At 40.2% G+C, this 27,992-nt stretch overlaps 1 protein-coding gene and 2 pseudogenes across 1 annotated transcript; all 3 read right to left on the bottom strand.

The window, feature by feature from the left end:
• Nucleotides 1–11,594: 11,594 nt before the first annotated feature.
• On the bottom strand, nt 11,595–12,542 carry LOC110286212 (olfactory receptor 13H1-like). The gene has a single exon (XM_021152684.1). It carries the CDS (start codon nt 12,540–12,542, stop codon nt 11,595–11,597), a length of 948 nt encoding a protein of 315 aa, XP_021008343.1.
• An 11,623-nt stretch (nt 12,543–24,165) lies between these two features.
• LOC110286242 (very-long-chain 3-oxoacyl-CoA reductase pseudogene) lies at nt 24,166–25,990 on the bottom strand (annotated as a pseudogene).
• A 475-nt stretch (nt 25,991–26,465) lies between these two features.
• LOC110287431 (polyamine-modulated factor 1-like) lies at nt 26,466–27,855 on the bottom strand (annotated as a pseudogene).
• Between the last annotated feature and the right edge of the window lie 137 nt (nt 27,856–27,992).

The raw sequence follows: 27,992 nt of genomic DNA, 5'->3' as shown, positions 1-27,992 counted from the left end.
TTTAGGTATCAGAGTAATTGTGGCTTCATAGTACAACTTGGGTATTGTTCCTTCTGTTTCTAATACTCTAATAGTTTGTAGAGTATTGGTATTAGGTCTTCCTTGAAGGACTGATAGAATCTTCACTGTGCACTAAACCCATATGGTCCTGGGCTATTTTTGGTTGGGAGACTTTGAATGACTTCTTCTATTTCTTGTACTGGCTGATTTTATGTGTCAATTTGACATGAGCTGGAGTTATCACAGAGAAAAGAGACTCCCTTGAGGAAATGCTTCCATTAGATCCAGCCGTAAGGGATTTTCTCAATTAGTGATCAAAGGTTGGAGGACCCCTTGTGGGTGGTGCCATCCCTGGCCTAGTAGTCTTGGGTTTTATAAGAGTGCAAGATGAGCAAGCCAGGGGAAGCAAGCCAGTAAGTAACATACCTCCATGGCCTCTGCATCAGGTTCTGATTCCCAACCTGCTTGAGTTCCAGTCCTGACTTCTTTTGGTGATGAACAGCAATGTGCAAAGTGCAAGCTGAGCAAACCCTTTCCTCCCCAAATTGCTTCTTGGTCATGATGTTTGTGCAGGAGTAGAAACCTTGACTAAGACAGACCTTTACTCATCAATAAAGCTTCTTTACATTATATATGATGAGCACACAATGTTCAGTAGCATGTCCCTGTGTCTGCTATTTTGGATGAGGGGTTCATAAGCACTCCCATATGTTTTCCCAGGTAGAAGTGTTTGTGTCTCTTGGATTCCACCACACACATACTTTTTCATTGTCCTTTTAAAGATTTATTTTATTTGTAGGTTTGGGGAGGGAAGAGCAGATGCTTGTGAGTACACATGGCCCTGGAAGCCAGAGGCTTCAGGTCTCCTGGAACCAGAGATACAGACATTCATGAGACACCCCTCCCCCAGAGTGGGTGCTGTGAATTATGGTCCTCTGGATGAACAGTAAGTGCTCTTCATTGCTGAGGTATCTCTCCAAACCCTGCTAGTTGATTTTAATTATGCCAAAAGTAGTGGGTTTTGGTATGGGGTTTTCCTAGATATTTTGTCTTGATTTCTTCCCCCACCCCCTCCATCAACCCAATACCCTCCCCTGCTGAGTCCTTGTCTCTTCATTCTACTTCCTCTTTTGTTTTCATGTACTTTGTGTTTTGTTAATCACTATTTTTCATTTTTAATTTTTTTAAAATTTGTATGTGTGTTTTCCATGCATGTATGTCTGTGCACCATGTATATGTACACTTGGTGCCGACAGAGGCCAGAAGAGTGCATTAGCTAACCAACACATGAGTGCTGGGAATTGAACCCATGTCCTCTTGAAGAACAGTCAGTATTTTTAACTGCTGAGCCATCTCACCAGGCCCCTCTTCCTCTCTATTTTTCTCCTTTTCTTCCTCTCACTAACTTTTCTTATTGCTTGTTACTTGTTGCTGTGTTATTTACAATAATGAAGAAACAGAACAAGCCTATATGTCCATCAATGGATGAATAGGTAAGAAGAGCTGATACATATGAACACGGTGCCAGAATTGTTGATGGGCTGGTGATACTCTGGTTGCAAATGACTTCACCAACAACAGAAGGCAGATGTAGACTTTATAAGATACACCACAGGGTAGATACTGTAAGCATGACAGTAGAAAGTGTTGGCACAGTGGCAATCAAAAAAGTTGCTAACATGTGGGGGGGGGAGCAGTCAGTCGGTGTTTTAGTGAAATGGTGTCCTGGAAAGGTTGTACTTGGGGCTTATCCTATCTAGTATCATACATGCCTTGGGTAATGGTGGTCTTGTCTCCTATAAAAAATGGCTCACTATTGAATACACATCTGCCATAGTTAGCTTTTGTGAACTTGACACAAACTAGAGTCACCTGGGAAGAGGCAGCCTCATTTAAGGAATTGCTTCCATCGGCTCTGTCTGTGAACCCAAGTATGGGGCAGTTTCTGAATTGATGATGGATGTGGAAAGGTCCCATCCCACACTGGGCAATGCCATCCATGGAGAGATGGTCCTGGATTATGTAAGAAAACAAGCTAAGTAGCTCTTGGGAAGCATGACTAGGTGAGCAATGTTCCCCTATGGTTTCTGTTTCAGTTCCTACCTTGAATTACTGTCCTCCATGATGGGATGTAAAATGTAAGCCAAAGGAACCATTTTCTTCTCAAATTGGTTTTGTTCAGTGTTTTATCACAGTAACAGAAAGCAAATCAGAACAAGTATCCTAAATTGGCATTGATGTGTTTCCAGCGGAGAATACTATCTCTTCTCTCCAGCTACACTGCTCATCACAAGGGTATGATAGATATCTCTTTGCCACATTACAATGTGGACATTGAATGCATGTAAAACTCACAAAATAGGTAGGCTTTGGTGGGAGGTTGGAAAGGGCACATGAATGAAAAATTTAGTTCCCACACAAACAAGTTCTCCTCCCAAGACCTTATACATGAGACTCACCTAATGAGGTCAGCAGATGAGCAAATGGACACATAAAAATGAATACAGTAGAAATATAGGGGCAATCTGGATACCAGTCAGATGAGTCTTCTTGAGAGCCCTTCCCTGTGAAAGGGACAAAGATAGAAGGAGAATGATGATGATGAGGAGGAGGAGGAGGAGGAAAGAAAGGAAAAATACCTTTGCTCAGAAGCAAAAAAGACTGTCAACAAGACCAAAACTTGATCTCTCTAAAGAAGACCTAGTGTACTTCCTTTATGTTTTTTGTAACTTATAATGAAGGGAATGAGCATGGGAGCTTACACTGTAACCCACAGAATCCTTCAACAAATACACATTAAGTTTGGTTCCACCAACAGGTGAAAAACTATAAGTGCAAAAGACTCATCTTGCTCAGAGAAGAATTCAGTCTCAAGGTGGCTAAGAAAAGGTGCTAGCAGCAAAGAGAAATGAAAAAGAAGGAATGAAGAAGAGTGTTTCTTAGGGTATAAGCCACCAGCTCATTGTGGTGTATATCTGAGCAGAAAAGCTTTAGTAATGCATCCAGGTGATAGAAAATATGGGGAATTCTGAGCATTGCACAGAAAGATAACGCACCCTCTAGCAGGCGTGAGTGGGTAGGGGAATAAAGATATGTTTACAAACTCATAGTCACATACAGAGAAGAGATATAGAATTTAGGTTTATGTCAGAGGCACACTACTACAGATCCACCATATCCTATCGCTGTCCAGTAGACATTGTCCACGTCTAGAAATAAACAAGAAAATCCATTTAAGAAGACACCTGTCATAGGAAATGGCCTTGTTCTGGGTTTGGATGTTTAACAGCATCTTTAGTACAGCGACAGAGGTGAATCATATATCAACATAGTATAGATGGGCTATGAAGAAGTGCATGGGCATGCACAGGTGGAAGTGAAGCTGATGGCCAAGATGATGATGCTCAGGTTCCCCGCTGTGACAATCATATATGTATACAGGAACAGGCTGAGGAGGAGGGGATGATACTCAGTCACCTCTGGCTGTTCCAGGAGGAGGAATTCTTAGATGGTGGTTACCATTGCCTGTCTCCATAGCATCTAATTTTCTTAACTGTGCCTTGGAAATCTGTCTGCCCAGAGGAACAAAGGTAGTCTGGGGAAACATGTATGATACCCCTTGTCATACTTTGAAGTAGTAAGGAAAGAGGGGATGGCACCTGTACAGCCCTCAAGTATGTGTGTAGCTGATGAACTCTCTGTGAGAAACTCAATTGAGAGTCCATTTTGCTTTTGCAACAAGAAAGAATTAGGCAGTAATGAAGACAAAGAGAATTCAAAGTAAAGCCAGAGGCGTGTGGAAAGAGTGGGCAAAGTCGGCAAGGACAACTGCTTTATCAATTTATCAAACCCTCAACAAAAGAAGATGGTATAATTAAACCATCCAAAAGAAAAGACAGGCTGACCAGCACCGGGGTAGCTAGGGCGCAGAGTTGGCTGACACCCGCCAGCTACCCACGACACCACTACGGGACCTTAAGACTTCTGGTGAGTGGAACACAACGTCTGCTCCAATCTCTAAACAGAGACAACTATAACAACTAACTCCAGAGATTACCAGATGGCGAAAGGTAAACATAATAATCTTACCAACAGAAACCAAGACCACTCACCATCATTAGAACCCAGCACTCCCACTTCGCCCAGTCCAGGGCAGCCCAAAACACTGGAAAAGCTAGAAATTAATAAAGAAAGAAATTAAGGACTTTTTGGAGTTTAATGAAAATGAAGCCACAACATACCCAAACTTATGGGACACAAAGAAAGCATTTCTAAGAGAAAAACTCATAGCTCTGAGTGCCTCCAAAAAGAAACTAGAGAGAGCACACATTAGCAGCTTGACAACACACCTAAAAGCTCTAGAACGAAAGGAAGCAAATTCACCCAAGAGGAGTAGATGGCAGGAAATAATCAAACTCAGGGGTGAAATCAACCAAGTGGAAACAAGAACTATTCAAAGAATCAACCAATCAAGGAGCTGGTTCTTTGAGAAAATCAACAAGATAGATAAACCCTTACAGACTCACTAGAGGGCATAGGGAAAGTATTCTAATTAACAAAATCAGAAATGAAAAGGGAGACATAACAACAGATCCTGAAGAAATCCAAAACACCATCAGATCCTTCTACCAAAGGCTATACTCAACAAAACTGGAGAACTTGGATGAAATGGACAAGTTTCTAGACATATACCAGGTACCAAAGTTAAATCAAGATCAGGTTAATGATCTAAACAGTCCCATATCCACTAAAGAAATAGAAGCAGTCATTAATAGTCTCCCAACCAAAAAAAGCCCAGGACCAGATGGGTTTAGTGCAAAGTTGTATCAGACCTTCAAAGAAGATCTAATCCCAGTTCTTCACAAACTATTCCACAAAATAGAACCAGAAGGTACTCTCGCCAACTAATTCTATGAAGCCACAATTACTCTGATACCTAAACCACAAAAAGACCCAACAAAGATAGAGAACTTCAGACCAATTTCCCTTATGAATATCGATGCAAAAATCCTCAATGAAGTTCTTGCTAACCGAATCCAAGAACACATCAAAACAATCATCCATCCTGACCAAGTGGGTTTCATCCCAGGGATGCAGGGATGGTTCAATATACGGAAATCCATCAACGTAATCCAGTATATAAACAAACTCAAAGACAAAAAACACATGATCATCTCATTAGATGCTGAGAAAGCATTTGACAAAATCCAACACCCATTCATGATAAAAATCTTGGAAATATCAGGAATTGAAGGCCCATACCTAAACATGATAAAAGCAATCTACAGCAATCCAGTAGCCAACATCAAAGTAAATGGTGAGAAGCTGGAAGCAATCCCACTAAAATCAGGGACTAGACAAGACTGTCCACTCCCGCCCTACCTATTCAACATTGTACTTGAAGTCCTAGCCAGAGCAAGTAGACAACAAAAGGAGATCAAGGGGATACAAATTGGAAAGGAAGAATTCAAAATATCACTTTTTGCAGATGATATGATAGTATATATAAGTGACCCTAAAAATTCCACCAGAGAACTCCTAAGCCTGATAAACAGCTTCAATGAAGTAGCTGGATATAAAATTAACTCAAACAAGTCAGTGGCCATTCTGTACACAAAGGATAAACAGGCTGAGAAAGAAATTAGGGAAACAACACCCTTCTCAATAGTCACAAATAATATAAAATACCTAGGCATGACTCTAACTAAGGAAGTGAAAGATCTGTATGATAAGAACTTCAAGTCTCTGAAGAAAGAAATTAAAGAAGATCTCAGAAGATGGAAAGATCTCCCATGCTAATGGATTGGCAGTATCAACATTGTAAAAATGGCTATCTTGCCAAAAGCAATCTACAGATTCAATGCAATCCCCATCAAAATTCCAACTCAATTCTTCAAGGAATTAGAAAGGGCAATCAGCAGATTCATCTGGAATAACAAAAAACCTAGGATAGCAAAAACTCTTCTCAAGGATAAAAGAACCTCTGGTGGAATTACCATGTGGGACCTAAAGCTGTATACAGAGAATTGTGATAAAACCTGCATGATATTGGTATAGTGACTGACAAGTAGACCAATGGAACAGAATTGAAGACCCAGAGATGAACCCACACACCTATGGTTCTTGATCTTTGACAAGGGAGCTAAAACCATCCAGTGGAAAAAAGACAACATTTTCAACAAATGGTGCTGGCACAACTGGCGGTTATCATGTAGAAAAATGCGAATTGATCCATTTCTATCTCCTTGTACTAAGGTCAAATCTAAGTGGATTAAGGAACTCCCCATAAAACCAGAGACACTGAAACTTATAGAGGAGAAAGAAGGGAAAAGCCTCGAAGATATGGGTACAGGGGAAAAATTCCTGAATAGAACAGCAATGGCTTGTGCTGTAAGATCAAGAATCGATAAATGGGACCTCATAAAATTGCAAAGCTTCTGCAAAGCAAAAGACACCTTCAATAAGACAAAAAGGTCACCAACAGATTGAGAAAGGATCTTTACCTATCCTAAATCAGATAGGGGGCTAATATCCAATATATATAAAGAACTCAAGAAGGTGGACTCCAGAAAATCAAATAACCCCATTAAAAAATGGGGCTCAGAGCTGAACAAAGAATTCTCACCTGAGGAATACCGAATGGCAGAGAAGCACCTGAAAAAATGTTCAACATCCTTAATCATCAGGGAAATGCAAATCAAAACAACCCTCAGATTCCACTTCACTCCAGTCAGAATGGCTAAGATCAAAAATTCAGGTGACAGCAGATGCTGGCGAGGATGTGGAGAAAAAGGAACACTCCTCCATTGTTGGTGGGATTGCAAGCTTGTACAACTACTCTGGAAATCAGTCTGGTGGTTCCTCAGAAAATTGGACATAGTACTACCGGAGGATCCAGCAATACCTCTTCTGGGCATATATCCAGAAGATGTCCCAACCGGTAAGAAGGACACATGCTCCACTATGTTTATAGCAGCCTTATTTATAATAGCCAGAAGCTGGAAAGAACCCAGATGCCCCTCAACAGAGGAATGGATACAGAAAATGTGGTACATTTACACAATGGAGTACTACTCAGCTATTAAAAAAAATGTATTTATGAAATTCCTAGGCAAATGGATGGACCTGGAGGGCATCGTCCTGAGTGAGGTAACCCAATCACAAAGGAACTCGCACAATATATACTCACTGATAAGTGGATATTAGCCCAGAAACTTAGGATACCCAAGATATAAGATACAATTTGCTAAACGCATAAAATTCAAGAAGAACGAAGACCAAAGTGTGGACACTTTGCCCCTTCTTAGAAAGGGGAACAAAACACCCATGGAAGGAGTTACAGAGACAAAATTTGGAGCTATGACGAAAGGATGGACCATCTAGTGATTGCCATATGCAGGGATCCATCCCATAATCAGCTTCCAAACGATGACACCATTGCATACACTAGCAAGATTTTGCTGAAAGGACCCAGATATAGCTGTCTCTTGTGAGAATATGCCGGGGCCTAGCAAACACAGAAGTGGATGATCACAGTCAGCTATTGGATGGATCAAACGGCTCCCAATGGAGGAGCTAGAGAAATTACCCAAGGAGCTAAAGGGAACTGCAACCCTATAGGTGGAACAACAATATGAACTAACCAGTACCCCGGAGCTCTTGTCTCTAGCTGCATATGTATCAAAAGATGGCCTAGTAGGCCATCACTGCAAAGAGAGGCCCATTGGACTTGCAAACTTTATATGCCCCAATACAGGGGAATGCCAGGGCCAAAACGGGGGAGTGGGTGGGTAGGGGATTGGGGGGGTAGGTATGGGGGACTTTTGGGATAGCATTGAAAATGTAAACGAGGAAAATACCTAATAAAAAATAAATTAAAAAAAATAAAATAAATGAGATTCAGACTATGGTTATTTTATTTGGCTTTGACAATTACTGGGGGTAACCTTTAATCTATTCTTCTAACTGTGGTCTGGCTACTGTTATGTCCAGAACATTGGGTTCCCACAAACCACCAGAGATCACCAGGAGTCCAACTCGTATGCAAAAGCAAAGGGTCTTTATTTAAGCTCAAGCTCAGACCTCTCCAACTTCTCCAACATAGTTGACAGGAATGGAAGGCCCTGAGCTGGTAAAACCTTGCCTTTTTTATTCTGTTTTCAGCAGAGTTAGGGTCCTTCCAAGTTGGCAGTTCCACGATTGGTTAATACTTAAGAAATTACAGCTTTGTTCATTCTTATTGGCTATCAATGATTTCAACTTGTTATGTATAATGGTGGTTAGCTTAAGAAGGCTTCTGGAACATTTGGTACTTCCAGTTACTAAGGGTGGAGTGGCTGTTGTTAGGGAAGTTATTGCTGTTACTAGGCTGTTACTAGCTGTGGCTCTCTTAGTTCCTGGAACAAGCTGTGGTCGTTCCAGTAACCAAGTTCAAACTAAGGACAAGTTTAACATAAGATGGAGCCTGGACACAAAATGGAGTTTGTAGTATTAGGCTGGGCCCTTCAGCAACCTCCCCAGTGGTATACCCCAGATACTTGCTGTTTCTCTTGGCCCTGTGCTCATCATCCATTTTTCATCATGTTGGCTTCCTCTCCCTCATGTTTCTTGCTATGGCTTGTAGGTTGATGCTGGGGTCCTGTCCTGGTCAGGTATCGAGGTGGGGCACAGGAAGGCCGACCAGAGGCTGATGACCTCTGGCCATTAACTCTCTCTTACTGGTCTGGGGGCCAGAAGCTGATGGCTTCTGGCAATTTAACTCTCTAGCTATGCAGGAGCTAAAAGCTCTTGGCTTCTGGCAATTAAATCCTGATAATAGCAGCAGGGGAATTAGAAACTTAGTTACTTGTGCTCTCTTCTCTTTGACTCAGGGAATTCTGGCCAAGAGAGAGGCTTGGAGGTACTTAACTTCATGAGCCAGATAGAAAAGAAAAAGAGAGGAAGGAAGGAGAGAGGAAGGAAGGAAGGAAGGAAGGAAGGAAGGAAGGAGGGAGGGAGGGAGGGAGGGAGGGAGGGAGGGAGGGAGGGAGGGAGGGAGGGAGGGAGGGAGGGAAGAAGAAAGGGAGGGAAAGAGGGAGGGAGGGAGGGAGGGAGGGAGGAAGAAAGGAAGGGAGGAAGGAAGGAAGGAAGGAAGGAAGGAAGGAAGGAAGGAAGGAAGGAAGGAAGGAAGGAAGGAAGGAAGGAAGAGGCAGAACAGCACACATAGACAACATGCATACTGAATGAAGCAGGAAAAAGCCACACCACTAATTTATTGTTGTTCTTAGTTTTATTTCCTTCTCAGGATAATTGATCACATTTAAGCATTGTTTTACACTCCCTAAGTTCATAGTAAGTATAAGGCAATAGTTTATGTCATAAGCTGATAAGTCTTAAGGAGTTACAGCAGAATTGTTTACATGTGTTCCCATTAAGACTAGTACCTGACTGAACATTCATTATCTATTTTCTAGCTCCATTAATTCCTTAATAGGTTTAAAGCAATAATTTTCATATCATAATTTAGCATGGATTTGTCAAGAGAAAATTCATCTGCCTTGTGTCTTATTATTTTGATGTCTTGTATAGAAAAACTTGACCATCATTTATTTTCTTTCCTTGCACCTACAATAAATTGCCCATTCCCAGTTTATGGCTTTTAGTTACCAGATAGTGGCCTCGTTCCTAACCTAGAAGGAATGCTTTCCTTGAATGCAAATTTGTTCCAAACCTGCCTTCTTTTCCTAGTTCAATTAGCCCACGACACAGGAAGGTTTACAGAGCTCTATTTGCAGCTTTTATTCTACATGGGACTTGAGATTACTTGTATCAATTTAGGAGTTCTTTAAAATCATGATCAGGAATTGTGAAATCATCAATTGCTTACACAGCATTGCTACATGAAAGTGCATCTTCCTATTGATTCTGCAGGAGATTGCCTAACAAGAGATCTGACCAACAAAGTCGATAAATACCCCCCAAATCATTAAGCTATGTAATAGTGGCAGGAAAGGCATGCCAGCAGTGAGAAGTAATTCTGGGATGAAGTCTCTGAGGACCCTGTATCTCAAAGAGCACTACCACAGCCGTGCAAAATAGTGAGTTGGCCATCATCAGAAAACTCACTTGCTTGCCATAGCCTTTCTTAGATGGCTTCTGAGAGGTTGAATAAGCAAACAGAGGTTCACATCATGAGAAGTTTAATTCTGGGATCTCAATCTGAGTACATTACATAACATATTCATGACAATGCTTACAAAGTAGCCTGTGGTATAGTACAGTATTTTTCTTAATTCTTGATCTATGTCCTCAGCCCTATGATGTTTACAATTTTCCATCTATGGACAAGATACACACTTTCTTATCCCACTGATATTTACTTAATCATATGACTTCCACAATATAATGCAATATGGACAATTTAGCAACATGCTAATTTCATCTCCAGCCCTAAGAGGCATCACAACTATCTCACTCAAACTTTTGCCAAAATTACAAAAGAATATATATCCAGATTACCTTCTTTTCCCAGAATAAGAAACTCATGGTGGGATGGGCATTCTAGCTATGTGATGTTCTATAAAATAGGCATACTGTAATTTATTTAGACATTGATCAAAAGGGCACTTAGGACCTTCATTCAAAACATTTTACAAGTCTAAAGAGTGCTTTAACAAGCATTTTGCATGTACATAGGCAAGCATTTCGGTGCTATAGACTCATCTAGGTGGCATGATGATATAAGATAACTCATAGTTTTCCCGCTATTTTCCTGGAATTGATGACTAAAGTTCACAGCCATGAAAACGCTTCATGATATCCTCCATCATAAGGGATCAGAGAAACTCATTCAGCATAAGTCAACTTTCTGTACCTTCCTTACTAAATCAGCAGAGGTGCTAGAATTAACTTTTGTGAGAAATACCCATTGTCCCAAGATTCTTCTAGATTGAGAAGGATCCAGAGGCATGGTAAGTGACAGCTTGTTCCATGTTATATATTTTTAGAACTATCAGGCTTGCAAATATACCAATCTATTCTCTAAGCAGCCGATTGGGAAGATATTTGTCATCTGGGGACCATGTTCCTAAACAAATGGGTAACCTAAAAGTTTGATTTTTATTGTTATTTAAATTGTTCCCCCTAAAGGCTGTTCAAGTTTTTATTCTACCTTGAATGACATTTCCTTAAACCCTCATCAACACTAAATGTTTTCATTTTTTAGTTAATACAAGTTAAAGTACCAACAATAGTTAATCTATTGTTGCTTAACTGTAAATGTTAGTTCTTTACAGAATTGGATGTTTGTACCCTTTTGCCATTTTCCAACTGGAATATTTATTATCTATATTAATTGCATGCGATTTATCTATAAAGACCATAAATAATTTTCTGTCATGAACTTGCAAACTCTGGTCCTCATGTGGAACTTGCATTTTAATTTTACTTAAGATGAAGCAGTTTTATACTTTTGCCATAAAATTCTTGTTCTTGTGTGACTTCAATTATTCAAAAGCTTTGCAAGTCCTTTCCCATTTCTAAAGTGACAATCAGAGATGTGAAGTTACCAGGAAAACTAAAACCACCATCTAGTATGCTGTTGTGTGCTTGAGGAATTAGGACTTGACCCCACAATTTACCCTCCTGAGAACAGCTTTCACGTCCTTATTTCTTAGGGTATAGATGAGTGGATTTAGCATTGGTGTCACTGCTGCATAAAATATTGAGACAATTTTGTCCCCATTGTGAGATATTTTGCTCTGTGGTCTCATATAAATATATATTAGTGTCCCAAAGTATATAGTAACTACAATCAAGTGAGAGGCACATGTAGAAAAGGCTTTAAGCCTGGCCTTAGTTGGATGGATTCTTAAAACAGCCTTGAGGATGCAAAGGTAAGAGATAAGAATGAAAATTAAAGGTACTGGCATTGAAATGACAGCACAAGCTATCATCATAATCTGTAAAGAAATGGTATTAGAACAGAGCAATTTGAAGATGGCTTGAACCTCACAGGAGAAATGATTGACTACATTCTGCCCACAGAAACTGATTGGAAAGAGTAGAATGGGCAGAACAGTGAGAAGGAGGGCTGCCATCCAGGCAAGCAAAGCCATGAAAATACATACTCGAGAAGACATAACCAGATTATACCTTAGTGGATTTGAAATAGCTACAAGTCTGTCATAAGCCATAATGGCAAGCAGAAAACATTCGGCCAGTGCTAAGAAAGCCCTGAAAGCAAGCTGGGTAAAACAGGAGCTGTAAGAGATAGTGGAGAAGTTATACAATGAATTCACCATGATCAAGGGTACAACACTGGTAGAAAATAGAAGATCCAGTAAAGACAAGTTACCAAGAAAGAAATACATTGGTGTGTGCAATTGAGAGTTGCCTCCTACTAGGAAAATAATCAAACTGTTTCCTGCCAAAGTAACTATATAGAGAAACATCAGTGTCCAGAAGACAACACTCTGGGATGTGGGATGCCTAGACAGTCCCACAAGAATGAATTCAGTCACTTTGGTATAGTTTCCAATTTCCTGATAATTCATTATCTTCATCCACAGCTACAGGAGGGGTCAGAAAACAGAAGAATCAAATCTTTGTCAATGTAATATTACCATGTTGGTTAAAGCAATCAACCTTTGACACAAGTTCATCTCTAAAGTTTAAGCCACTAAACTGACAGAAGTTTCATTAACACACCCCCATCCTTGATTGAAAAATAAAGACAATCCCTTAGTGAAATGATGAAGATTTGCAGATTTCTGTGAAGACAAGTATTTAAGGAAGAAATGTAAGGTGATCTGTTGAGCCTTCTGGACAACAAGCTTCCCATGAACTTCCAATTCAAGCTAAATGAAGCCTGAACACAAATGGAAACCAGTGATTCAATCACTTAAACACCAAAAAAGATACTATGGCACCACAGGATAAAGAAAAGACAAAAGAAAATTTAAGACTAGTAAGTAAGGCTATTTAGAGGAAGGACCAAATGAAGACCTGTCATGCTGGGTGTCTCTACTCTCTTCAGGGTGCCTATATGTGAGAAAGTGGATGGTTCTGTTGGACTGGGAAAACCACATTTTGGCTTTTGTCTCAAATAGTCTTTCAACCTGACAAAATATAGGCTAATCTTCATTGCATCAAAATGATGAGATTTGAGATTTTGATCATTTCCAGCATATCCTGAAGCAACAATGACAGAATAAACAGATATAAACAGCTTTTCATATACATAATATTTTGGAGTTTTCAAAATAAGAATTAGTAAGAAAAATATTACTCACTTCAGTTGTAGAGAAATGAGCCTGCCCCTCACTTTATCTGTGCCCCAAAGTCTTTGAACAGTCCTGTCAAGAAAAGGGGTCCTCTTTGCCACCTCATGATTGGTGAGTCAAATCTCTGTCATATGATTGCTCACATTTCTCCAACTGCTTCCCACCTTGTGACTTGGATACTTTGAGTAGTGATAGATCCTCAAAAAGGGTGCAGGGCTTAGAAAATGATCTGAGCAAAGCAGGATTGCAGAGTGGATGTAGAGAAGAGAAGGCGACTTTCCCGTAATACAGGAAAGTAATTGTCATATCCACTTACAGTGCTCCATATCATAGAATTGACAATTGAGAGGACTACAACTAGTATGGGCTAAATCCTCAAAGATCTGCCAAACCTTCTGCCTCTAGAACAGTAGATTGCAAATATCTTTATTTATCTCCCTTCTGGAGAATGCTGGAGACCTGTTCACACATAGGCATTGAAAGTTGTTATTTGGATTTAAGTTTAGTTGAAAAGATATAATTTCTTGTTTACCACAATTACTTATAATTTAAGACTACCCCTGGATTAATATTCTTCAGAAAATCCTGGGCACAGCTGATTTTAAACAGAACTAAGACCATAGAATCTGTCAAAGATCACTGGCAGATATGTTGCATGGTGGGCTCCTGATGAAAATGTTGCTGCCATAGTATTCAACCCAGAACACAACAGTCATTTTGGAAGGTGGTCATTTCTTGTTGTCATCTCCAATCTCACACAGAGCCTTTTCCTTATAAAATCACAATATGCTTTCCCAAACTCAACAATGTTTTGGACAGCTGTTAAGTCTTCACATACCTGAAATATGGACTTGCAGTTCTCTTGGAAGATAACTGTTGTTTATGAAGGTAGAAAATGAACATGGAGATACAGATAAGGATTTTTTTTCCTATGAGGAATAGGCTAAATTTCACTCTTTCCATAACTATTAACATTTCCCAATGAGTTGGTCCCAAGATCCTGAGGTCCACCTGGGACAGGCACAAGGGACATCTCTCTCTAAACACAATCTTGTTAAAACCTTCAGAGGCCTGGAGTATGGAAATACTGGAAGTAAAATTGTCTGAATTCAAATTACCCTATATCCTTCCCACCTATAAGCCTCATTGTCTATAAGTCAGGGCTACAGTGGAAACAGTTTAGGTAATATGAAAGTTCAGTTGTCTTGGTAAAATTGATCAACAATATCTGGCAAATATCCAGCTAGACTTACTTTAAAAAGACTTCCCAGTCTTAGGATTCAAATTGTGGTACTGCAACAAAATCAGGACTTTGCAACATGCAATTGGGTTAAGGGGAGGAATCTGGTCGATTAGTTAATGCTGTTGGCCTTATTAGGCAGAGCAAGATTTAGGTGATAAAAATCTTGGCAAAAGAGCCTTAGGAAAAACAATTACAAGTGTACATGAACTATAATACTGAATTATGAGTAGACTCTTTGTGAATATATGGTAGTAAATGTGCTCCCTGGTTGAGTAAAGAGATAGACCCTCTAGTCAAAGAACAAGGTCATACACCAACCTCAAAGCCTAGGTCGTGGGATTTCTGCACTTGGAATCTGTGCTGCCTAGTCTTATGTCAACTTGACTCACAAACTGGAGATATCTAAAAGGAGAGAACCTTGAGAAAATACCTCCACAAGATCTGGGCTATAAGGCATTTTCTTAATTAGTGATTCATGTGGGTGGGCCATTCTTGGGCTGGTGGTCCTGGGTTCTGTGAGAAAGCAGGCTGAGCAAGCAATGGGGAGCAAGCCAGTAACCTCACCCCTCCATGGCCTCTCTACATCTACTCTTGCCTTCAGGTTTCTGCCCTGTTTGAGTTCCTGTCCTGACTTTCTTTGATGATGAGTAGTGATATGAAATTGTAAGCAAAATAAACTCTTTCCTCTCCAACTTGCTTTTTTGATCATGTTTCATTACAGCAGTAGTAACCCATATAACAGAGATATACTCAGAAATCAGCAGGTAAGCCTTAAATAATCTCAAACCCAGATAACTAGATGCCAGTGTCAGAACACAACCAACAACAGCCAGGGCAAAATGTCTCCACCAGAGCCCAGCTATCCTACTACAGCAAGCCCTGAATATCCCAAAATAGCTGAAGCACAAGAAAATGACCTTAAAACCAGCTTTATGAAATTGATAGAAGTCCTTAATGAGGAAATGAATAAATCCCCTAGAGAAATGAAATGGCCATCATCTATAACCAGGCAAGACTTCCAATGGAGGGATTGGGACAACAACTGAACTACAAAATTTTCGACCCAAAATCTGTCCTGTCTACAAGATATACAGAGGTAAAGGGAGAGCAGAAATTGAGGGAATGGACATCCAATGACTGGTCCAAATTGAGACCTATTTCATAAAAGAGAGACAATCCCTCATACTACCAATGATATTCTTCTATACTTGCAGACAGTAGCCTAGCATATCTATCCTCTGAAAGGCTTCATCTAGAAGCTGGTGGAAACATGCACAGACCCACAGCCAAACATTAGGCAGAGTGGGGGGAATCTTGTGGAAGAGAGGAAGAATTGAAGGATTCACAGAGGTCAAGGCTACCACAAGAAAACTTACAGAACCAACTAACCAGGGACCATGGGGGGCTTGCAGAGACTGAAACATTAACCAAAGAGCATGCAGGGGCTAGACCTAAGCCCCCTACACATTTGTAGCAGATGTGCAGCTTGGTCTTCATGTGGGTCCCCTAACAACTGGAGAAGAGGCTGTCTGTTACTCTGTTGCCTGTCTTTGGATCCCTTTATCCTAACTGGACTGCCTTGTCTAGGCTCAATAGAAGATGTTTCTAGTTCTATTGCAACTTGATATGCTAAGGTGGGTTGATATCCATAGGAGGCCTCCCTTCTCTGTAAAGAAAAAGGGGAAGGAGGGAGAGGAGGGAAGACTGGGGGACTTGGAGAAGAGGAGGGAGAGCAAACTGCTCTTGGGATATACAGTAAATAAATTAATTGATGAATAATTGTTTTAATCTAGAAAAATACAAACAAGTGATTAGGGGAAATGAATAAATCCCTCAAAGAAAAACCCATACAAATAAAACTGTTCAAGACATGAAAATGGAAATAGAATCAATAAAGAAAACACAAGCAGGGGTAATTCTGGAAATGAAAATTTAGGTATGCAAACAGGGATGGCAGAGGCAGGTTTCACCAACAGAATACAAAAGATGGAAGAGGAAATCCCAGATGTTGAAGATATAATAGAAGAAAATGATACACTGGTCAAAGAAATGTTAATTGTAAAAAAAAAGTTCTGACACAAAGTATCCAGGAAATATGGGAGGCCAAACCAAGGTATACTAGGAATTGAGGAAGAAGAAGAATCCCAGCTCAAAAGCCCAGAAAATATTTTTCAACAAAATCCTACAAGAAAAAATTCCTAACCTAAAGACCATGCCTATGAAAGTAGAAGAAGCTTAAAGAGCACCAAATAGATTGAACCAGAAAAAAAAAAATCCCCCCATCAAATAATAACCAAGACACTAAATGTACAGAGCAAAGAAAGAATATTAAAACCTGCAAGGGAAAGAGGCCAAGTAACATATAAGCACAGACCTATTAGAATTATGCCTGACTTCTCAACAGAGACTCTAAAAGCTAGAAGGGCATGGACAGATATTCTACAGATTCTAAGAGACCACAGATGCCAGCCCAGACTACAATACTCAGCAAAACTTTCAATTACCATACATGGAGAAAATATATTTCATGAAAAAGTCAAATTTAAGCAATATCCATCTACAAATCCAGCCCTACAGAAAGTGCTAGAAGAAAAATTCCAACCCAAGAAGGTTAACTACATCCATGAAAACACAGGAAATAAATAACCACACATCAGAAAAACCAAAGTAAGAGACTTTCTCTCTCTCTCTCTCTCTCTCTCTCTCTCTCTCTCTCTCTCTCTCTCTCTCTCTCTCTCATACACACACACACACACACACACACACACAGATACACACACACACACAATTGCCAACAACAACATAAGAATAGCAGAAATTAACAATCATTGTCCATTGATACTTTTCATTACTAATGGCCTCAATTCCCCAATAAAAGACACAGATTAACAAATGGGTACAGAAACAGAATTCATCCTTTTACTGGATATGAGAAAAATACCTCAACATCAAGTATAAACATTACCTCAAGGTAAATAGTTGGGAAAGGATATTTCATGCCAATGAACCTTAGAAGCAAGACAATGTAGCCATTTTAATATCTAACAAAATATTCAAACCACAATTAAGCAAAGAGATGGGGACATACACTACATATTCATCAGAGGAAAATCCATCAAGATGATATTTTAATTCTTAACATCTATGCTCCAAACACAAGGGCACCCATACTTGTAAAACAAAAAGTACCACAATTTAAATCACACATTGATCGTAACACATTGATAGTAGGGAAGTTAAATACCCCATTCTCACCAATGGACAAATCATCTACAAAACAATTAAACAAAGAAATGCTGGAGCTAACTGGAGTAATAAACTAAATAAACATAACATATACTTACAAAACATTACACCCAATTGCAATATTATGGACCTTCTTCTCAGCAACTCATGAAACTTTCTCCAAAGTTGACCACATACTCAAATAAAGAGCAAGTCTCAACAGAGACAAGAAAATTGAAACAACACCCTGTACTCTAGCAGACTACTGTAGATTAAAGCTGGATTTCAACAGCAACAGAAACAACAGAAAGCTTACAAACTCATGGAAACTGAACAACTCTCTACTCAATGATTACTCAGTCAGGGAAGAAATTAAATATATATATATAGACTTTGTAGAATTCAATGAAAATGAAGACACAGCATACACAAACTTACTGGACACAATAATATGAGTGCTGAGAGGATAATTTATAGCACTAAGTGCCTTCATAAGGAAACTGGAGAGATCCTACACTAGCAAATTATCAGCGCAACTGAAAGCTCTAAAACAAAAAAGAAGCAAGCACACCCAAGAGGAGTAGATTAGCTAGAGCAACAAGACTACTAAAGGTGATCAAGGGCCTACAAAACGGAAGTCAAAGTTTTACTATTTGCAGATGATATGATAGTATACATGAGTGAACCCAAAAATTTACCAGGAAATTCCTACAGCTAATAAAGACCTTCAGTGATGTGGCAGGATATAAAACTAGAAATAAAGATCAATATCCTTCCTATGTAAAAAATGATAAATGGGATAAGAAAGAAATCAGAGAAACAAAACCCTTCACAATAGCTGCAAATAATAAAACATATCTTGCTGCAAATCTAACAAAGCAAGTGAAAGGCTTGTATGACAAGAACATTGAAGAAAGAAATTGAAGAAGATATCAGATGATGGAAAGATCTCCCATGCTCATGGGTCAGTAGGATTAACATTGTAAAAATGGCCATCTTACAAAAGCAATCTACAGATTCAATGCAGTTCCCCTCAAAAGCTCATCCCAATTCTTTACAGACCTTGAAAGAATAATTCTCAGCTTTATATAGGAAAGCAAAAATCCCAAGATAGCCAAAATAATACTGTACAATAAAAGAACTTCTGGAAGTATCACCATCCATGATTTCAAGCTGTAATACAGAGCAATAGTAATAAAAACTGCATGCTATTGGCACAAAAACAGACAGTTTGATCAACAGAATTGAATTGAATTGCTCTCTATACCAAATCTACCAGGAGACAGCTGGTCTCCTAGGAGTGCTGACATACTTGAGAGCACAAGTAAGACCACCACTTCTGCTCAAATACCTGGCCCAAAAGGAACCCACCCAGAGCCTTCAGGACACAGGAACCAAGGAACAGCCTGGGACAGGATCTATTTGGATTCCATCTGCCCCTCCTGTGCCACAGCTCTCCATACACAAATTCTTCCCAGAGAATGCTGGTCTCCCAGGAGTGCTGACACACAGACTTACAGGAGACTTACAAGCCACATTCAAGACAGCAAGACCAGCTAACACCAGAGATAACCAGATGGGAAGAAGCAAGTGCAAGAACATAAGCGACAGAAACCAAGGTATTTGGCATCATCAGAACACAGTTCTCTCACCACAGCAAGTCTTGGATACCCCATCAAATTGGAAAAATAAGAATTTGATTTAAAATCACATCTCATGATGATGATAGAGGACCTCAAAAAGGACATAAATAATTCCCTTAAAGAAATGCAGGAGAACACAAGTAAACAGGTAGAATCCCTTAAAGAAGAAACACAAAATAAACCATAAAGAATTACAGGAAAACACAACTTAAAAGGTGAAGGAATTTAACAAAACCATCCAGGATCTAAAAATGGAAATACAAACAATGAAGAAATCACAAAGGGAGACAGAAAGCCCAGGAAAGAAATCAGAAGTCATAGACACAAATGTCACCAACAGCATAAAAGAAATAGAAGAGAGAATCTCAGGTGCAGAAGACACCATAGAAAACACTGACACAACAGTCAAAGAAAATGCAAAATGCTATAAGCTCCTAACTCAAAACATCCAGGAAATACAGGACACAAAGAGAAGACCAAACCTAAGGATAATAGGTATAAAAGAGAGCAAAGATTCCCAACTCAAAGGGCCAGTAAATATCTTCAACAACATTATAGAGGGAAACTTCTCTAACCTAAAGAAAGAGATGCCCATGAACATACAAGAAGCCTACAGAACTCCAAATAGAAAGAACTGGAAAAGAAATTCCTCCTGTCACAAAATAGTCAAAATATCAAATGCACAAAACAAAGAAAGAATAATAAAAGCAGTAAGGCAAAAAGGTCAAGTAACATGTAAAAGGAGACCTATCAGAATAATACCAGACTTCTCACCAGAGGCTATGAAAGCTAGAAGATCCTGGGCAGGTTTCATACAGTCCTTAAGAGAACACAAATGCTGGCACTGGCTACTATACCCAGCAAAGCACTCAATTATCATAGACAGAGAAAACAAGATATTCCATGACAAAAACACATTTACACAATATCTTTCCATAAATCCAGCCCTAGAAAGGATAATAGATGGAAAACTCCAACACAAGGAGGGAAACTACACCCTTGAAAAAGCAAGAAAGTAATCTTCTTTCAAAAAACTTAAAAGCAGATAGCAACACAAACATAATTCCATCTCTAACAATAACACCAAAAAACAACAGAAAGCAACAATCACTATTCCTTAAAATCTCTTAACATCAATGAACTGAATTACCTAATAAACAGAAATGTACTAACACACTGGATACATAAACAGGACCCATCATTTTGGTGCTTACAGAAAACACACTTCAGTGACAAAGACAGGCACTACCTCAGAGTAAAAGGCAGGAAAACAATTTTCCAACCAAACTGTGCCAAGGAACAAGCTGGAATACCCATTCCAATACCGAATAAAATCAACTTTCATCCACAAGTTATCAAAAAAGATAATGAAGGACACTTCATACTCATCAAAGGAAAAATCTACCAAGATAAACTCTTAATTCTGAACATCTATGATCCAAATGCAAGGACATCCACATTCATAAAAGAAACTTTACAAAGGGTCAAAGCATACATTGTACCTCATACAATAATATTAGAAGATTTGAACATCCAACTCTCATCAACTGAAATATCATGTAAAAAGAAACTAAACAGAGATGCAGTGAAATTAACAGAATTTATTAGCCACATGGATTTAACAGATGTCTATAGAACATTTTGTGCTAAAACAAAAGTATGTACCTTCTTCTGAACACTTCATTGTACCTTCTCCAAAACTGACCATATAATCAGTCACAAAAGAGGCCTCAAAAATACAAAAATATTGAAATAATCCCATGCACCCTTTCAGATCACCACGAACTAACACTGGTCTTCAAAAATAACAAATACAAGAGAAAGCCCACATACACATGGAAGCTGAACAATGCTCTCTACTCAGTGATAACTTGGTCAAGGAAGAAGTAAAGAAATAAATTAAAGACTTTTTCGAGGTCAATGAAAATGAAGGCACAACATACCCAAACTTATGGGACACCATGAAAGCAGTGCTAAGAGGAAAACTTATAGCTCTGAGTGCCTTCAAAAAAGGAACTGGAGAGAGCATACACTAGCAGCTTGACAGCACACCTGAAAGATCTAGAAAAAAAAAGAGGCAAATTCACCCAAGAGGAATAGACATCAGGAAATAATCAAACTCAGGGCTGTAATCAACCAAGTAAAAACAAAGAAAACTGTAAAAAGAATCAATGAAACTAGGAGCTGGTTCTTTGAGAAAATCAACAAGATAGATAAATTCTTAGCCAAACTAACCAGAGGGCACAGAGACAGTATCCAAATTAGCAAATCAGAAAAGAAAAGGGAGACATAACAACAGAAACTGAGGAAATTCCTAAAATCATCAGATCCTACTGCAAAAGCCTATACTCAACAAAATTGGAAAATCTGAAAGAAATGGACAATTTTCCAGACAGACACCAGGTAACAAAGTTAAATCAGGATCAGATAAACCATCTAAACTGTCCCATAACACCTAAAGAAATAGAAGCGATCATTAAGTCTCTGAGCCAAAAAAAAAAAAAAAAAAAGTCCAGGACCAGATGGTCTAGCATAGAATTCTATCAGACCTTCAAAGAAGACCTAATACCACTACTCTTCAAACTATTTCACAAAGTAGAAGCAGAAGGAACACTACCCAATTCGGTCTATAAAGTCACATTTATGCTGATACCAAAAGCACACAAAGACTCAACAAAGAAAGAGAAAATTAAAGCAATTTCTCTTACAAATATCAATGCAAACACATTTTGGAGAGGATGTGGTGAAAGAGGAACACTCCTCCATGGCTGGTGGGATTGCAAACTGGTACAAACACTCTAGAAATCAATCTGGAGTTTCCTCAGAAAATTGGAAAGAGATCTACCCAAAGACACAGCTATACCACTCTTGGAAATGTACCCAAAATATGGCCCATCATGCCACAGGGGCATGTGTTCCAAGTGGCCTTATTTTTGATAGCCAAGAGCTGGAAACAACCTAGATGTCCCATGACAGAAGAATGGATACAGAAAATGTGATTCATTTACACAATGGGATACTACTACTCAGCTATTAAAAATGAGGACATACTGACTTTTGTGGGCAAATGGATTGAACTAGAAAATATCATCCTGAGTGATGTAACTCAGACTCAAAAGGACATGCATGGTATGTACACACTAATAAGTGGATATTAGACACACACACACACACACACACACACACAAACCATACAGAATACACAAGTTAGAGTCCACAGAATTCAAAAAGCTCAACAAGCTGAAGTGCCCAAGTGAAGATACCTCAGTCCCACTTGAGAGAGAGAAGAAAGCAATCATAAGTGGGGAGGGAGGAAGGGACCTGGGAGGGAAAGTGAATGGGGAGAGGGGAACCTGATCTGGTATTGGGTGAGGGAAAAGGACTGAAGCCCCAAGGAGCCTGAGGAAAAGAAGGTCCATTGACAGGCCCAAAAAGGGGATCCAGGTCAAGGGGAGGACCCAAGGCCTGACTCTATTACTGAGGTTATGGGGTACTCACAATAAGGAAGAGTCAGATGCAGATATTTGCACCAACCAATGGACAGATGCAGTTGACCCATGTTGTTGAATTAGGGAAGGCTGAAAGAATTTGAGAAGGGTGATCCTATAGGAAGACCAGCAGTCTTAATTAATCTGGATCCCCAAGATCTTTCAAACACTGGACCACCAAACAGACAGCATACACCAGCTGCTATGAGGCCTCAAGCACACATACAGTAGAGAACTTCCAGGTCTATGTTCATTCAGATATGATGCACCTAACTGTCAAGACACTGGAGGCCCCAGGGAATTTAGAGGTCAGATGGGGTGGTGGGTGGGGGCATCCACGTGAAGACAGGGTGTGGTGGGGAGGAAATGTGAGCAGTTGGAGGGTGGGAGGGGAGGGGAATGGAATATGGAGTGTAAAAAATGAATTACAAAAAAATTAAATAAAAAATATACTCAATTAAATTCTCACAAACTGAATCTAAGAACACATCAAAACAGTCATTCATCAGGATCAAGTAGGCTTCATCCCAGGGATGCAGGGATGGTTTAATATAGGGCAATCCATCAATATAATCCACTACAGAAACAAACTCAAAGAAAGAAATCACGTGATCATCTCATTAGACGGTGAAAAAGGATTTCACAGAATTCAACACCCCTTCATGGTAAAAGTCTTGGAAAGATCAGGAATTCAAGGCCCATACCTAAACATAATAAAAGCAATATATAGTAAACCAGTAGCCAACATCAAACTAAATGAAGTGAAACTTGAAGCAATCCCACTGAAATCAGGGAATAGACAAGGCTGCCCACTCTCTACCTATTCAATATAGTACTTGAAGTTCTAGCTGGAGCAATTAGACAACAAAAGGAGATCAAGGGGATACAAAATGGAAAGGAAGAAGTCAAAATATCACTATTTGCAGATGATATGATAATAGAATTAATTGACCCCAAAAATTGCACCAGAGAACTTCTAAACTATATATATATATATATATGTATATATATATATATATATATATATATATATATATATATATACACTTCAGCAAAGTGGCTGGACATAATATTAACTCAAACAAATCAGTAGCCTTCCTTTATATAAATGATAAACAGGCTAAGAAAGAAATTAGTGAAAGGATACCCTTCACATTATACACCAACAAAAGAAATAACCCAATTAAAAATTGAACACAGACTAAACAGATAATTCTCCAAAGAGGAATTTCTTTCTTTCTTTCTTTCTTTCTTTCTTTCTTTCTTTCTTTCTTTCTTTCTTTCTTTCTTTCTTTCTTTTTTTTTTCAACACCACAGTTACATCATCTTTTATTAAAAGCAGATATATGAATTCTAAATTCATCTTAGAAAGAACATGTTTCCATGACCCCACCCCCACCCCGCACCACAGAAGGAGTCTGCCATCCTAGGCAAGTATCCGGGTGCAGTGCAGACATAACGAATGCTGCGTGTCCACACAGGCTGCTTTCCTGGATCCTGCGGTACCACAGGATGTTGTTGGTCTTGATGTACACTTTGGCCCACTTACCTTTACATTCCAGGCACACTATATAGCATTCAGTATTTACATACATTTGAACAGAGCAGACATAATGTGTGTTCCAAGAATAACATTTTGTGGACTTATGTGTTAGAAAGAACTCCATGTTTCAATCTCTTTATGTCTTAGCTACCTTTGAGAAGACCAGTTCCATATAAATACATAAGCTGGAACATACATTTAGAAAAGCTTACAGAAATCAATGTAAACTACATTGTATCTGCCCATAACAAATTAATTAAGCCCTGTTTCCTCTAATGCTAAAATAAAAAAGCAGCTGGCCATTACACTTTATAGTAGGTTCCAGACCAAATATAATGTGATCATTGGCATTGTGGGCCAGATGGGTCTGTGTCTACCGCTGTCATTCTGGGATTTGTTCCTTTTTGTCAAAGTGTTCTACATACATTTGCCAAGAACATTTACATTAAACTTCAAATTACTCCTGGTTGTATCCAGAATATATGTTAGGAGCCTCTAAAAGGAATTTGTTTTCTGCCAACTATGCCATGTTAGTAATTACTGAGACAACAGTGAAGCCTCTGGGGAAGGCAGGTGCCCAGTGTGCAGGCACAGGTCAAACAATAACTCAGCAGCACTCAGTTCTTCTTGCTTTTCTTCAGGTAGCGATTCCGCAAAGACTTGTTGAAACCCATGATTATTTTAAAATACATCCAACGAGGCATGATTGAGTTTATTGAGCCCATGAGAGCGTGGATCACATATCCAGTGGTTCGGGTCTGCAAACCTACTGTTTTAATTGCAGACTTCACAAATGTCTCTGCAGAGGGCTTATCCAAAGTCGGCTTCCGTATTTTTGCCAGTTTTGTAGCTACAAGGTATGGCATGACACTCTGCACAAAGATGCCCTTGCTCTTATACTCCTCATGGAGGCACTGAGAGAAGAAATCTACAAAGGCCTTGGTTGCAGAGTAGATTGTCAACAACGGAACCGGGAGCATGCCACTGGCTGAGGAGATGTTGAGAATCACCCCTTTAGATCTTTCTACCATGCCAGGCAGCACCAAGCGTGTCACCTTGCAAACGGAAAGCACATTAATATTTATCAGTTTCTTGATGGTGTTGTCCAAGTCGGGAATTTCCAAAAAGTATTCCGGATACTCGTATGACATGCCCACATTGTTCACTAAAACGCCAATCTCAAGACCAGACAGGCCTGTCTTAATTTTATCATAAATATCATCCAATGAAAAGTCGACAGCAATGGTCCTTGTTTCAACGTTGAATTTTTCTTTGATGTTGTTGGAAACCTGATTCAGTTTATCCTGGGACCTGCTGATCAGGACAATCTTCATTCCACGATTTGCTAACTCTTCTGCATATGCTTTTCCAATTCCATCAGTGCCACCTGTAACAACTGCCCATTCTCCGAGCCGCGGGCCGACCGAGGCCTCGTTGCCCACGCACCACACCTGGAAGGCCCTGAAGAGCGAGTACAAGGCTCGCAGGGCCAAGTAGGCAATGGTGCTCGCGCCCACCCAGTACAGGAAGCCGGCAGCCGGGGGAGCGCACTCCATGGCTCGTGACTAGGCCTCACTACTACGGTGAATGGGTCTTTCTTTCTTTCTTTCTTTCTTTCTTTCTTTCTTTCTTTCTTTCTTTCTTTCTTTCTTTCTTTCTTTCTTTCTTTCTTTTTTTTACAGTGTGGGAAAGGAAGTTTATTTAAGGATGTGGGGAGAACATGGCAGCGCCCTTGGGCTAGCCAGCAAGGCAGCAATCAGTCAAGGAGAACAAGGCGGCAATCAGTGGAGACTGAAACACTGCCCAAATCCTATCCAGGGAGGGCACGGGTGGGTGGGGGGTCAAAAGGGCATGGGGCAGCGCTGGCTGCAACTCCAGAAGACAAAGCCTGGTGTCTGATGCCAGGATGGGAGTTTGAATCCTGGAGGCAGAAGATGGCGGCAGGAATCTGAAGGCAGTGTGAGCCCAGCAGAACCTAAGTGGTGGTGGGGACTCCATTACTGCCTGGAAACTGGCTCCACAGGCGCTCTACAGGGCTGGGCTCTGGAGCCCAGAGGCTACTCACTCGGGCGCCCTCAGCACTGACAGCAGCTCCCTCTGCTCTCTGTATAGAACCTGCTATGTTTGCTGGAGGGCCTGAACCTGCTGCTGCAGTTCCTCCACCTGCCTGTGCCCTGCCAGTTCCTGGTTTTTGGCTTCCTGTTTCCGAACTTGATGGCACAGGGTATCCTGTTGCTTCAGGAAGTAGGGTGCCATGACACTACACAGGTCTTTCTCTGGGATTCCACTGGGTCTCCAGGCTGGCTCTCCGTACTCTCTGCCTTCTTCTTCTTCTTCTTTTTTTAATTTTTAATATTTTTTATTACATATTTTCCTCAATTACATTTCCAATGCTATCCCAAAAGTCCCCCATAGCGCCCCCCACTTCCCTACCCACCCATTCCCATTCTTTTGGCCCTGGCATTCCCCTATATTGGGGCATATAAAGTTTGCAAGTCCAATGGGCCTCTCTTTCCAGTGATGGCCGACTAGGCCATCTTTCGATACATATGCAGCTAGAGACAAGAGCTCCGGGGTACTGGTTAGTACATCATGTTGTTCCAACTATAGGGTTGCAGATCCCTTTAGCTCCTTGGGTACTTTCTCTAGCTTCTCCATTGGGAGCCCTGTGATACATCCAATAGCTGACTGTGAGCATCCACTCCTGTGTTTGCTAGGCCCCGGCATTGTCTCACAAGAGACAGCTATATTTGGGTCCTTTCAGCAAAATCTTGCTAGTGTATGCAATGGTTTCAGCGTTTGGAGGGCTTCATCTTGAGTGAGGTAACACAATCACAAAAGAACTCACACAATATGTATTCACTGATAAGTGGATATTAGTCCAAAACTTAGGATACCCAAGATATAAGATACAATTTGCTAAACGCATGAAACTCAAGAAGAATGAAGACCAAAGTGTGGACACTGTGCCCCTTCTTAGAACTGGGAACAAAACACTCATGGAAGGAGTTACAGAGACAAAGTTTGGAGCTGTGATGAAAGGATGGACCATCTCTGCCTTCTTCTATGATCTTATCCAGGGAGTCAGGACAGCTTCTAGGATCCCCTCCTCTTTGATTTCTGAGATTTCCTCCTGAGCAGAGAGGAAGAAAGACCTCATGCAGGCCCTCCGTGGAAGGAAGCATCTGTACTGCTAACAGAAGTGGGTGGATGTCTGCAACTGAGCCACAAACTTGTCATAGATCCTCTGCGTCACCTCAGGGTTCAACTGGTAGAAGTGTTTGTAAGAAGTGGTGAACCTCTCGTAGCTCCTGTCAGCGACTAGCTTCTGGAGGAAAGTGTCTACTATGGTGTCCAGGAGTTTCACCCTGGGGATGGTCGAATCCCCTGGCACAACTTCCAGAGAGGAGCCCTCAGGCCCCCTTTCCGAAGCCTCGCTATCTCGGCTCATCTCCTCTTTTTTTTTTTTTTTAACAATTTTTATTAGATATTTTCTTCATTTACAATTCAAATGCTATCCCGAAAGTCCCGTATACCCTCCTCCCCCTGCTCCCCAAACCACCCACTCCAGCTTCCTGGCCCTGGCAA

Source organism: Mus caroli, unplaced genomic scaffold (genome assembly GCF_978045245.1).
Source record: "Mus caroli unplaced genomic scaffold, Mus_caroli_1 scaffold_5, whole genome shotgun sequence".
NCBI lineage: Eukaryota > Metazoa > Chordata > Mammalia > Rodentia > Muridae > Mus > Mus caroli.
The sequence above is the reverse complement of the archived record's forward strand: the minus strand, read 5'-3'. Positions and strand labels throughout refer to the sequence as shown.